This window comes from Puma concolor, chromosome A3 (genome assembly GCF_028749965.1).
Source record: "Puma concolor isolate L17-30 chromosome A3, mPumCon1.1.hap2, whole genome shotgun sequence".
In the NCBI taxonomy this organism is placed as follows: domain Eukaryota; kingdom Metazoa; phylum Chordata; class Mammalia; order Carnivora; family Felidae; genus Puma; species Puma concolor.
In genome coordinates, this window is record NC_141669.1 from 15,955,759 (window position 1) to 15,968,434 (window position 12,676).

The 12,676-nt window shown below is 35.4% G+C and overlaps 1 protein-coding gene across 12 annotated transcripts in view; it reads right to left on the reverse strand.

Moving 5' to 3' along the window:
• PUM2 (pumilio RNA binding family member 2) overlaps window positions 1-12,676 on the reverse strand; it is a 100,971-nt gene that overhangs the window by 60,652 nt on the left and 27,643 nt on the right. For 7 of the 12 annotated variants that reach the window (XM_086700086.1, XM_086700087.1, XM_025927440.2 and 4 more), the window contains 3 exons: window positions 9,238-9,346; window positions 3,492-3,679; window positions 2,763-2,932 (listed from right to left, as the gene is read on the reverse strand). In XM_086700086.1, the coding sequence (XP_086556212.1) occupies window positions 2,763-2,932; window positions 3,492-3,679; window positions 9,238-9,346 (467 nt within the window). Of the gene's footprint in view, window positions 1-2,762; window positions 2,933-3,491; window positions 3,680-9,224; window positions 9,347-12,676 lie in introns of all 12 variants that reach the window. The other 5 variants (XM_086700084.1, XM_086700089.1, XM_086700088.1 and 2 more) reach the window with 1 other exon arrangement.

The following is a 12,676-nucleotide window of genomic DNA, read 5'->3' on the forward strand; positions in this document are numbered from 1 at the left end:
ATCCACCTACCATATTCCCGTCTTGCCCAAGAGTACAGAATTTTCCCGTAAAATCTTGCTTGCTATTTGGGGGAGGGCGGGGAGAGGGGACTAGACAGAAAGGATGGCCTTCATGACTTCAGAGTGTAAAATGTGGGATATAACAAAAAAGGACATGAACCAAGACAAAGGCTGACTCCGGACTCCGACTTTAAATATGATTTTGAGCAAATCACTTCATCTTCCAGGCCTCAATTCCTTAAGTGAGGAGACCAAAGACATAATCTTCTTGTACTTATTTTTCCAAATGAGGACAAAAAAGGAATTATGAAAAGCCTCTATGACCGCTCTCAAAAACCCATCTTTATCACACTAAATTGCTTCAGTTTAAGTCATCAGAAAGAAATGGAAACGTGTAACGTATTTACCAAAAACTAAATGTGCCCTTCAATGAAAAGTAAACTTCCACATACAAAAAAGCAACTTCCTCTACTAACTAGCGTCTTTAATTTTCCCAAAAAATGTATTAAGATTAAATATTAAGGATCGACTCTTTTATCAACATCTTTCATGGTCTAAACTTTATTTCTATATATAATCTATTCTCATTTACCAATGTCTTTTCTTCTACAGAATTATTTTATTCAAGATCCTTTCCCACACAAGAAGTAAGTTTGTTCTTAGGAAGCTTGAGTTCATAGTATACTCAACCATAAGTACATTAAATAAATGGTAGTAACTATTTTACCTGGCTTTCATTGCCAGTTGTTAACATCTATGTAACTCTGCCCCCAACTTCAGGAGCTTCACATTGAGATAAATTTGCTAACATATACAGAGCATTTTACAAGTAATTACTTATAAGAATTTGTTTCCAGATACTTAGGTGAACTTGCATTTTATTTAAAATTCAATCACTATCCTTGCAACATTTAGAAGAAATTTCTAACTCTTCAACCATACATAATTTTTCATGTGAATATTCCACAAAGGTTTGCTTTTCTTTCAGAATATATGGGAAGAAAAAAATAAAACTGAAAGGGTCTTCTTTAAAATCAGCTAGAAAGGGGTGCTTTGGGTGGCTCAGTCAGTTGAGCGTCCGACTTCAGCTGGGTCACAATCCCATGGTTTGTGGGTTCAAGCCCTGCATCGGTCTCTCTGCTGATAGCTCAGAGCCTGGAGCCTGCTTCGGATTCTGCACCTCCCTCTCTCTCTGCCCCGCCCCTCTCGCTCTGTCTCTCTCAAAAATGAATAAACTTTAAAAAAAAATTTTTTTTCTTTAAAGAATATTTTTTTAAAAATCAGCTGGAAAAAAAATAATAAAGCCTGGTATAGTTCTCTCCCTCCTTTCAGTTCTACACTCTAGTGGTTATATACTGATGATGTATCAATTAATGTACATATTAATGATGTGTGAGCATAGTGACTGTATGGCCACAGCCATATGTCTGACACATTTTTATACTATCAAATACAATACTGTATCTAAAATATTTTGTAAGCAATTTTAAATACATACCCCAACCTTAATGGAATAAAATTATAATTTTAATGAATGTACAAGTCCGTATTAATATGGAGAAGCATAGCCTTTCATACACACAACTCTAATATAGTGACAGATAGAGGATATAATAGAAAAGGGAATTACGCTACCAAGTGGTGCTATTTTCTTGCTATAGTTAATGGTGTATTAACACTTCAATTATAAATGCATACTCTGAAGGGCTCATAATCAACTCAGTTTTAAATATACACCCTTGCTAAATCGCAGATTAGGTAATTGCAGAAAAGCACAATCAGGATAAGGCTCTAAAACAAACTGAAAAGCATGAAATGTATTTCTCATCAAAGAGGTTTACTGGTTTTGGATGCTTTTTTGCACTTAGAACAGATACAAATGGCACTGTTTTTAGGAAACACTGTTACTCTGCATTTGACAATTAAAAGCAATAATAAATGTAAATGCATACCACCCACATATATGATTACACTCAGTTAAGGGAGATTCTGTGGCTCACAAGACCTCAAAGAAAACAGCTCATTTTCAGCATCTCATTAGTGAAATATAAAGTTATAGGAATTCAGTATGAAGAAACAACTCTCTAATATCTAGGTAAAGGTACACTAGCTAATTTGAAACAGGCTAGAAGAAAATATTTAATTGCCATCAAGAAACAACTAAGTTACAACTTAAAGACTTCTAAGCTTAAAACTTTTTGAGATCTCTAATATGTTCCCTACTTCCTAATTTCAGAAATATTAAGTATTAGCACAAATTCGTATTTATGAACAAGAAAGGTCACAGCTCCTAAGCTAATTATGTTTTCTCATTTCCAAGATTAAGAGTTAAGTGGGGGGTGGGGGATACAATACAGGGACAGAAGAGAAAACTCCACAAAAAAGGTGCTCAAGAGCAACCCCAAGAGGAGTTTGCCAAGAAAAATCACAGATTAAACCTAAAATTCACAAAATTTTAGCAGGCAGGAAAAAGTTAAAATTTAGACTACCATATTAGCAGAAAGGTAACAGCAATGTCTAACATTACTCCTTTAATGGAAGGCATGGTTTTAGAGACTATTCTATTGAATTATTTTTTTTTAAAAAATGGTTCATAATCAATATTCCTTATAAAAAAATTAAATCTTTTTCTGGATTAACGCAAGGTACAAAGGGAAATAAAGTAAACCAAAACTGGAAAAGTGTCTAAATCAACCACATCAGCTAACAGTAATCATCCCTAAAGAGATATGCTTTTCTTCTTGAGAAAGTTAAAGTCTTACTTAAAATCTTTGCAATCGGCATCCATTCCATTTGGCAAACCTCTGCCATTTATTTTAGAATCATCATCATCTCCTTGTTTAAGATCTCTGTTTTGGTCCTCCTCAAATGGAGAAGCCTTGCCTTTTTGATCTCCTTTCTCAGGTCCATCTGTTTCAGCATCTCTAGTGCCCTGAAGAAAAAGAATCTGTTTGATTCTGAATATGTAATAAAACACAAAAAAAGGCACCATAAGGTGACCTAAAACTACACTATAGTGCACATAAACAATAAAAGCATTGAACCTTATTTTACTTTCATAATCAACTAATTTATCAAAGGCCAAAAAACTGAGCACAAAGCAGTGATTTATAACAGAAGAGCTAAGGCAACCTTAACTATAGCGGGGCTGGAAGAGCAGTAACACCACAGAAGAGATAATATTTTACTTAATGCATAATTTTGTTCGGTTACATTCACATCAAGCACTACCATAAGTAAGCAATTTTAATCTTGCAAATTATGTTTTTTAATTCATATAATTTGATTTTTGTAACATGGCTAAGATTATATTCCCAGTGGTTCTACTATTTCATGTATTTCAAGAAGTGGCCAAAAAAAGAAAACAAGAGCTCCAATAAGTTATAAAATTTCCTTTAGCTCTTGGGAAAAAACAGAAAAATAAACTGACTTAAAGATAACCAAAAAACCACTGAGTAATTATTAAATATTTCTTTATTCAAAATACTTACAAAAGTTCCCTTCCTAAATCGAGAATCCAATTTATCAGCAGGAGAAGAACTTAATACATATTCTACCATGCTCACACCAAGGCCTCCACTTTCTGATCGCGGAGACAGTATTGCATTTACTTCACTGTTTCCATGAAAACCCTGTCCAGATCTTCTCTGTACCATAATAGGCTGGGACATTGAATGGTCTGTTTGGAAGAAAGAACACAATTACACGTTTGTACTTTTAAGCTAACCAAAATGTATTTACATTAATATATTGAAGTACAAAAACTCAGCATACCATTTGCAACTATGTGGATGGAACTGGAGGGTTAAGTTCCATGCTAAGTGAAGTTAGTCAAAGACAAAAATCATAGGACTTCACTCATATGAGGACTTTAACAGACAAAACAGATGAACATAAGGGAAGGGAAACAAAAATAATTTAAAAACAGGGAGGGGGACAAAGCATGAGGGACTCATAAATATGGAGAACAAACAGAGGGTTACTGGAAGGGGTGCGGGAGGCGGGATGGGCTAAATGTGTAAGGGGCATTAAGGAATCTATTCCTGAAATCATTGTTGCACTGTATGTTAACTAATTTGGATGTAAATTTTTTTTTAATTTTTTTTTTTTTAATGTTTATTTATTTTTTTGGGACAGAGAGAGACAGAGCATGAACGGGGGAGGGGCAGAGAGAGAGGGAGACACAGAATCAGAAACAGGCTCCAGGCTCTGAGCCATCAGCCCAGAGCCTGACGCGGGGCTCGAACTCCCGGACCGCGAGATCGTGACCTGGCTGAAGTCGGACGCTTAACCGACTGCGCCACCCAGGCGCCCCTGGATGTAAATTTAAAAAATAAAATTAAATTAAAAAATAACCCAGGAAAAATAAATAAATAAAAGGTTATTGGCTCTACCTTAAAAAACAAAACAAGGGGTGCCTGGGTGGCTCGGTCGGTTAAGCGTCCGACTTCGGCTCAGGTCACGATCTCACAGTCCGTGAGTTCGAGCCCCGCGTCGGGCTCTGTGCTGACAGGTCGGAGCCTGGAGCCTGTTTCAGATCCTGTGTCTCCCTCTCTCTCTGCCCCTCCCCTGTACATGCTCTGCCTCTCTCTGTCTCAAAAATAAACGTTAAAAAAAAAAATTAAAAAACAAAACAAAACCCCTCAGCATATTATTTTTATAATCTTTACAAAAAGCTCTTCAGGGGTGCCTAGGTGCCTCAGGTCATGATCTCTAGTTTTTGAGTTCGAGCCCCTTGTTGGGCTCTGTGCTGACAGCTCAGAGCCTGGGGCCTGCTTCAGATTCTGTGTCTCCCTCTCATGGTCTCTCTCTGCCCCTCCTCACTCCCACTCACACTCTGTCTCGCTCCCCTAAAATTAAACAAACATTAAAAAAAAAATTTTTTTTTAAGGCTCTTCATATTCACTGGCCTAGGCACATTTCTTGGGAATACAGATAGAAAGAGCCATTTGGTAAAAAATAAAAATAAAAATAAAATAAGTAAAAGCTGATGTGAAGCCAGTCAAACCAGAAAGGTCAAGGGAGACAAACATTGACCTGAAGGCTCAGCTACCTGTAAGCATCTCACTAAAATGTTAAAGCTCTCTTTGTGATTCACACTAATTCAAAACAAAAACCTTTAAAAGTAAAACCTAGAAGAATAAAAATAACTCCTAAATTGGCAGAGGCACTCCTCAAGCTCAGTTATATACTGGACAGATTTCAGAACACAAGGCTGTACCACTATAAACACAAACAAATAAGTTTGAAAAAATCAGTTCTGGGGCCCCTGGGTGGCTCAGTCGGTCTCTCGGTTTCAGCTCACGTCATGATCTCATGGTTTCGTGGGTTTGAGCCCTGTATCCAACTCTGCCCTGACAGTACAGAGTCTCCTTGGGATTCTCTCTCTTCCTCTCTAACCCTCTCCTGCTCACGCTGTCTCTGTCTCTCTCAAATAAATAAAACTTAAAAAAAAGAAAAAAATCAGTTAATATCACAGAATTTTCTCTTGGTGTAAAACCTGTCACCTGAAGATTATTTTTAAAAATCCCTTCTAGTTTAAAACTTTCCCATTTATTTTTAACAAAAAAATATTCACCTGATAGGAGTGCCCTTTCTACATTGTTTTTAGGACAAAAAGGAAAAGCAGTATTTAAGATTAGAGAACAAATAGGATACAACTATAATTAAACATTTGAGGCAACTTTTTAGATCTGCCAAAAAAAATTGTAGAAGGAACCAGTGAGCTGCCTCTGGTTCATTTGTGATCATATACAATATTCAGTATTAGGTCTAGTCCTTAAAGGGCTGAACTGTAATGGAGGAACTCAGTCATCACTTCATTAACTGTAGGTTTGATTGCTACTTTTGTTAAAGCATATAAAAACACTTCCATTACAGTATCTTTATCCACAAGAGATTAGTCATTATATTTTTTTTCATTCAATCATTCACCCATTCATTCACTAGTTCTAATGTTGATTTACGGCCTCTTGCATATTAGGCATTGTGCTTAGAACAAACATGGCAGTACCTGCCCTCAAAGAGATTATAGGTTTAATAGAAGGTAATCATAATAGAGTAAAAGAGCAGCAGTAAAAATAATCAAGGATACTATGCAAAAATAAAGAAAGGGCATCAATCCTTCTCAATCTTAGAGTGAATCCCAGAAGAAGTGATATGAAGAGTAAAGAGTTAAAGTGAGCAAAAAAATAGGGAAACATGAAGGTGGAAAAGACAGTTTCAGTTAGAGAAACTAAGCATATGGTAAAGTCTCCTACAGTCATGGAAAGAATCTTTAGATTGACAATTCCTTTAGCACATTATTCCTACAATTCCTTTATTCATATTTGTACATACTTGGCATTCAATAAATGTTTTTTTTATTTTTTTTTCAATGTTTGTTTATTTTTGAGAGAAAGAAACAGAACGTGAGCGAGGGGAGGGGCAGAGAGAGAGGGAGACACAGAATCTGAAGCAGGCTCCAGGCTCTGAGCTGCCAGCACAGAGCCAGAAGCAGACTCAAACTCAGGAACCATGAGATCATGACCTGAGCTGAAGTTGGATGCTTAACCGGCTGAGACACCTGAGCGCCCCCCAATAAATGTTCTATAAACAAAATAATTTCTACATTTTTCATTCATTTCTAATTTTCACATGTCTACAGGTAAAGACTAATATTCATCTTCAGAATTTTATCCATACAGCGTAAAAAAAAATTTCAAGAGGAAATGATATAAGAAATTCAAAATATAAATCTGACACTAAAAGAAATATATAAATTTGTGGCTTAAATGTTTTACTTCTGGTACAAGCTATCCTCCAAATATAACATACCAAAAATATTTCCCAACCATCCATCTTGAAAATAATCTTTCATTACCACGTTGTGCTCAAGATGTTTTCCTTTGGAATGCTTTAAAAAAATATTTGGTTCTGGTAACTAAAGTAATTAACCACTCAACCTTTAAAACAAAAATCAAAACATGTCTACCATTCAACTTTTCAAGCACATGTAATTTTAGCAAGGAAAGTGTCTTTTGTGGGAAAAATGTGCCCCAGTGTAAATAATGGAATACTTTAAATTATGAGACCCATGTAATATGGGTTAATTCAAATCCAGAAAAAAAAAAAAATCCTTTGAGGGCAGTATCTTATTTACCTTCATATTCTCCAAACCTGGCATATTATATTACATACCGACGGACTTCAAAGAAAATTCCCAGTATTTTAAGAAAATTTCACTATAAATTAATAGCTAAAGTTTTCAAACTTTCTCAATTTTTACTATAAGAGTATTTATTAATCACTAAAATTATCTAGTACTACCTAACTTTTCAGCAATTATTTTAGTTGAATAAACAAATTTAAATATAAAAGACTTTTTTTTCAACATAATACTTAATTTTTTTTTTAATTTACATCCAAATTAGTTAGCATACAGTGCAACAATGATTTCAAGGGTAGATTCCTTAATGCCCCTTACCCATTTACCCATCCTCCATCCTACACCCCCTCCAGTAACCCTGTTTGTTCTCCATATTTATGAGTCTCTTCTGTTTTGTCTCCCTCCCTGTTTCTATATTATTTTTGTTTCCTTTCCCTTGGGTTCATCTGTTTTGCTCTTAAAGTCCTCATATGAGTGAAGTCATATGATTTTTGTCTTTCTCTGACTAATTTCACTTAGCATAATACCCTCCAGTTCCATCCATGTAGCTGCAAATGGCAAGATTTCATTCTTTTTGATTGCCGAGTAATACTCCACTGTGTGTGTATATATAATATACATACTATATATAGTATTATATATACTATATATAGTATTATATATACTATATATAGTATATATATATATACTATATATATAGTGTGTATATATAATATACATACTATATATAGTATTATATATACATACATATATAGTATGTATATTATATATAATATACATACTATATATGTGTGTATATTTTATATACACACACACACACACACACACACATACATACATACATACATACACACACACACACCACATTGTCTTTATCCATTCATCCATCAATGGACATTTGGGCCCTTCCATACTTTGGCTATTGTTGATAGTGCTGCTATAAACACTGGGGTGCATGTGTCCCTTCGAAACAGGTAGCCTGTATCCCTTGGATAAATACCTAGTAGTGCAATTGCTAGGGTAGTTCTATTTTTAATTTTTTGAGGAACCTCCATACTGTTTCCCAGAGCGGCTGCACCAGCTTGCATTCCCAATATAAAAGACTTTAAACCTTTTAATGTATTTTAATGTATTTAATGTATTTTAATGATTTGTAGAATAAAGAAACACCTGGTAATTTACACTCAAAATTTAAGGTTAATTTGATAATTATCCAGAAATTTGTTCAGAAATTTGTTTTGATCTTAATTTGGTAATTTTGTGTAGCTTTCACAAGCTGCAATGAATTGTTATAAAAAGAGAAAACTTATTTGTAAAATACATGTTGACAGTTGCATGTGTATATATCTCAAATTTTACTAATGAGAAACATTTCAAAATATAATCAGTACTACTTTAAGAATAAGGCCATGCTCTTTAATTTACCTATCAATACAGTTACTTCCGTGAACTGTACTCCTTCATACCAGTTCCTTCTCCCTTAACAGTTTCTTGGTTTCTAAGTCTCTCTCCATTACTTGTGGATATCAAAAACATTCAAAGTCTGCTTCCTTTCTGTGGATTTACCTCACTCAGGGAGTTTACTTCCTTTCTGGGTATGGCAAATGTCTAGTAAAGCTAGACTGAGCTGCAATTAGATAAATCAGTCGCTGTCCTCTAATACAATTTAAGATTGAAAATCCCTATTGTTAATGTGCCCTCTTTTAATGGAAACTCAGAATTTTATAATCAGAGTTAACTTCATTTTTTTTAAAGATTTCATCTTTAAGCAATCTCTATACCCAACAAACTCACAGCCCTGAGATCATGAGTTGCACATTCCACAGACTAAGCCAAACAGGCACCCCAGAGTTAACTTCAAATAAAACTTTGTAACCTACTTCACCGTGACAAACACTTCTAATTGTTAAGTAGATCATTAGATAAAGGCTAATAAAAAAATGCGCATTAACAAAAAATGTGCATTACAATGACTTACAAAATCTTCAACAAAGACTTCACAAATTTGCTCCAAATATTGTCTGGGGGTTAACAGGGTTTTGAAAATTTCAAGTAAACTCATAATTCTTACACATACACCAATAACTTACGAGAAGTTCCCCATGCAGTCTCTCTCCATTCATCATCCCCAAGAAATATGCCTTTTTGTCCATCTTTTGTTGAATCATCAGGTTCCCAAAACTTTTTGGTAGGCAAAAGCTATTTGGGAGGGGAAAAAATGATTAATTTAAGTATCATTCTGATTACAAACTTATTCTAATTCTACATGGGTGAAAGCAAACTTACCACTGGTATGTACAAGTTAGTTTTCAACGCTAAGGACAATTCAGGGTGAACTATTTTCTAATTTGTATTGTTAATGATAAAATAACTCCTCACTTATGTTTGGGTACTGGCTCTAATAATTGTAGACCTGAACACTAATCAAAATCCACTTTGGACTTCTCTATACTTTTTTAAAAGGTTTTACCATCATGTGATTTTCTTTATAAATTTTTTCAAAAAACTTACTAAATTTCTTATTCAATATAGATAATACAATAAAAACATCTATACAAAAAAGGAAAACTTTTCCTTTACTTCCAAATACTGCCCTTGGATCACCTCTTATCCCACAGCTTCCATGGCAGAAAATATATTTTCACTTTTACTTCACTTATGCAATGGAAGTATGTGACATATATAGCACATAAAAATTGTGTTGACACCATGATTCACAAATTATTCAATATGTACATTTTGGCTAATTCCTAATGATACTTTATTACTCATCCAAGCCTCTCCTCTCTACTTTCCCTGACACTCAGAGAAGATGGACTGGGGAGATGTTTGAAAAGTACAGACTGTTTTGTTTTTCTGAGACATGTACGTGGCATTTTAAGTTAAGTACTCCTAAGATCTCCTCCCTCTCAGCCCAAAATTAGGTACCCAGTCTTCCAGGGCTCATAATTAAACCTGTATATACTTCTATCACTAAGCTTTTACCTGTGTTTGTCTCCTTAAGGCATAGCAACCTTATTTTTAGAGAGTTCACAAACATACACACTAAATGTAATAAAATGAACGTAGTAAAACCTGAATTGAGTCTGAGAAATAAAACGGTGGGGGGGGGGGGGAGAGAGTTGAAAGTGTGAGTGGGGGAGGAGAAGGTTGAAAGTGTGAGTAGAAGGGGAGGAAGATACAGTAAATCATGAACAAAGGCACAACCTGATAAACTGCACTGTGTGTACAACAAGGTATGAGATGGATGAACAGATGTGGGAATGTCAAAGCTAATGCTGGTAAAACTTTCTAGGTCAGATTCTCAGAAGCCTTAAAGATAAGCTAAGAAATTGCACATTTCACCAACGTAAAGGGAATTCAGAGAGGTTAAGACATTATGTTTTAGAAAACAACTCAAGTTATAAGCTTTAAGAATAATGGATAGTCTAGACTACAGGCAAGGAAATCGGTTTAACAAATTCCAACAGGGCCAAGATGGTAGAACTAAAACAGGTGGTACTAACCCAAAGAACTGAAAAAACAAAATGGTTTGAGAGACATTTAGGACAGTCAAAATGAGTATGATTACAAGTGGGGAAGGGATTAATAAAAAGGATACAATTTTTAAATTTGGATAATAAGCTAAATGGTAGCACTATTAACTAAAACAAAAAGCCAGAAGCAGCTTTGAAGGCAGGGGGAAAAGCCCAATTTGGGCATGTTCCCAATCTACAGATTTTTTTGCTAAATTAAACATATTTAATTTTAAAGGAAACCAGCTTCTACTAATTTTAGAAAGAAAAGTTTTTCCATGTTAGGATCACCCTGGGCTGCAAATGATTTTTATTTGAAGCACATTTTAAACAATAATCTGCTCTAACGAAGATCCCAGCAAAATGCAACCTCTGTTCCTTCATAAGCTTTTTTTAAAAATCACTATAAAAGGTTCATGTAAATATTCAAACAAAATGTAAAGCTGATAATACTAAAACACTGCACTTGATATATTTAAGTAATTGAACATGTATGCATAGTAAAACCCAAGTTAATACTTTAAAATATCATTAAAAATTGGTTTCTGAGAGAATGTTTTATCCATACATCATGAAAAAAAGTTTCAATATCAAAATAATAGTAACAAAGAAACTGAGGGTAAAGTTTTAGAAACTTAATAGAAACAGTCACAGAAATGGCTGAAACTAACCTAAAGTAACAGAAATAACAATCCCTTTGAGGAAGTCTTTGTGATAAAGTTCCGTGTAGTGCTTTAGTAGAGAAGCTCATAAATTACTGCTTTAAAACACAACTAGAGGGGGTGCCCGGGTGGCTCAGTCGGTTGGGCATCCAACTTCAGCTCAGGTCATGATATCACAGCTCCTGAGTTCGAGCCCCACGTCAGATTCTGTGCCAACACTTGGGAGGCTGGAGCCTGCTTCAGATTTTATGTCTTCCCCCTCTCTCTCTGCCCCTCCCCTGCTCATGCTTTGTCTCTCTCAAATATAAACATTTTTAAAAAATTAAAAACAAAAACTGTATTAAGCACTTATCCAATGTGCCTACTTTTTGCCAAACACTGTGCTATGAATATCTTCATTTTGCAAACATTTATTAAGTTATCATGCACAGGAGTTAGTAAAATTAATACCTCTCCTAACAAAGGCCTATACCAACATTCTACAAACAATGTTCTGTGACAGTTTAGACACTGATTTGAAATACTTTCAGAGAAACTACTAGCTTGTGACCAAGAAAAGTTAAAATGAACTGAATACAGGGAAAGGCAACAATTCAAGATAGACCATTTAGGGGAAAAAAAAAAAATGTAGGCAGTACACTGGCTGGAATAGCAATAAAATTAGAGATTTGCCCCTGGAGACTCTTTTACGCTAGTAGAAAGGGGGAAGCATATTACAGAGAACAAGGGTTAAGAGATATTAAAGATCTGCAAAATATATTATCCAGTACTACTTCATATTCGTTCCCAATTTCACAAAAACTTTAAACCAAGGTCAAGCAACTCAGTATATCTTGTTAACCTACACCTCTGTCTTTCCAACTCAGAAATGATTGGGTGAACATACAAATTCATCCCCCCAACTGTCCACCATTTTACTAGTTCTTTCCTTCAAGAAGCATCTATGGCTTGCCCTCTCCATCTTCAAAAATAGCAGTACGGGGAGCCTGGGTGGCTCAGTGGTTGAGCGTCCGACTTCGGCCCAGATCACAATCTTGCGGTTTGTCAGTTCGAGCCCCGCGTCAGGCTCTGTGCTTGGAGCCTGGAGCCTGGAGCCTTCTTCATAAAAATCACAAAACCAACCAAATTAACATAATCCCAAGAATTAACAGGATGTAAAGGCTTTATGTCTACAATATGGTGTTTTAAATTAAGATATTCATGTAAGGGGCGCCTGGGTGGCTCAGTCGGTTAAGCGGCCGACTTCAGCTCAGGTCATGATCTCGCTGTCCGTGAGTTTGAGCCCCGCGTCGGGCTCTGTGCTGACAGCTCAGAGCCTGGAGCCTGTTTCAGATTCTGTGTCTCCCTCTCTC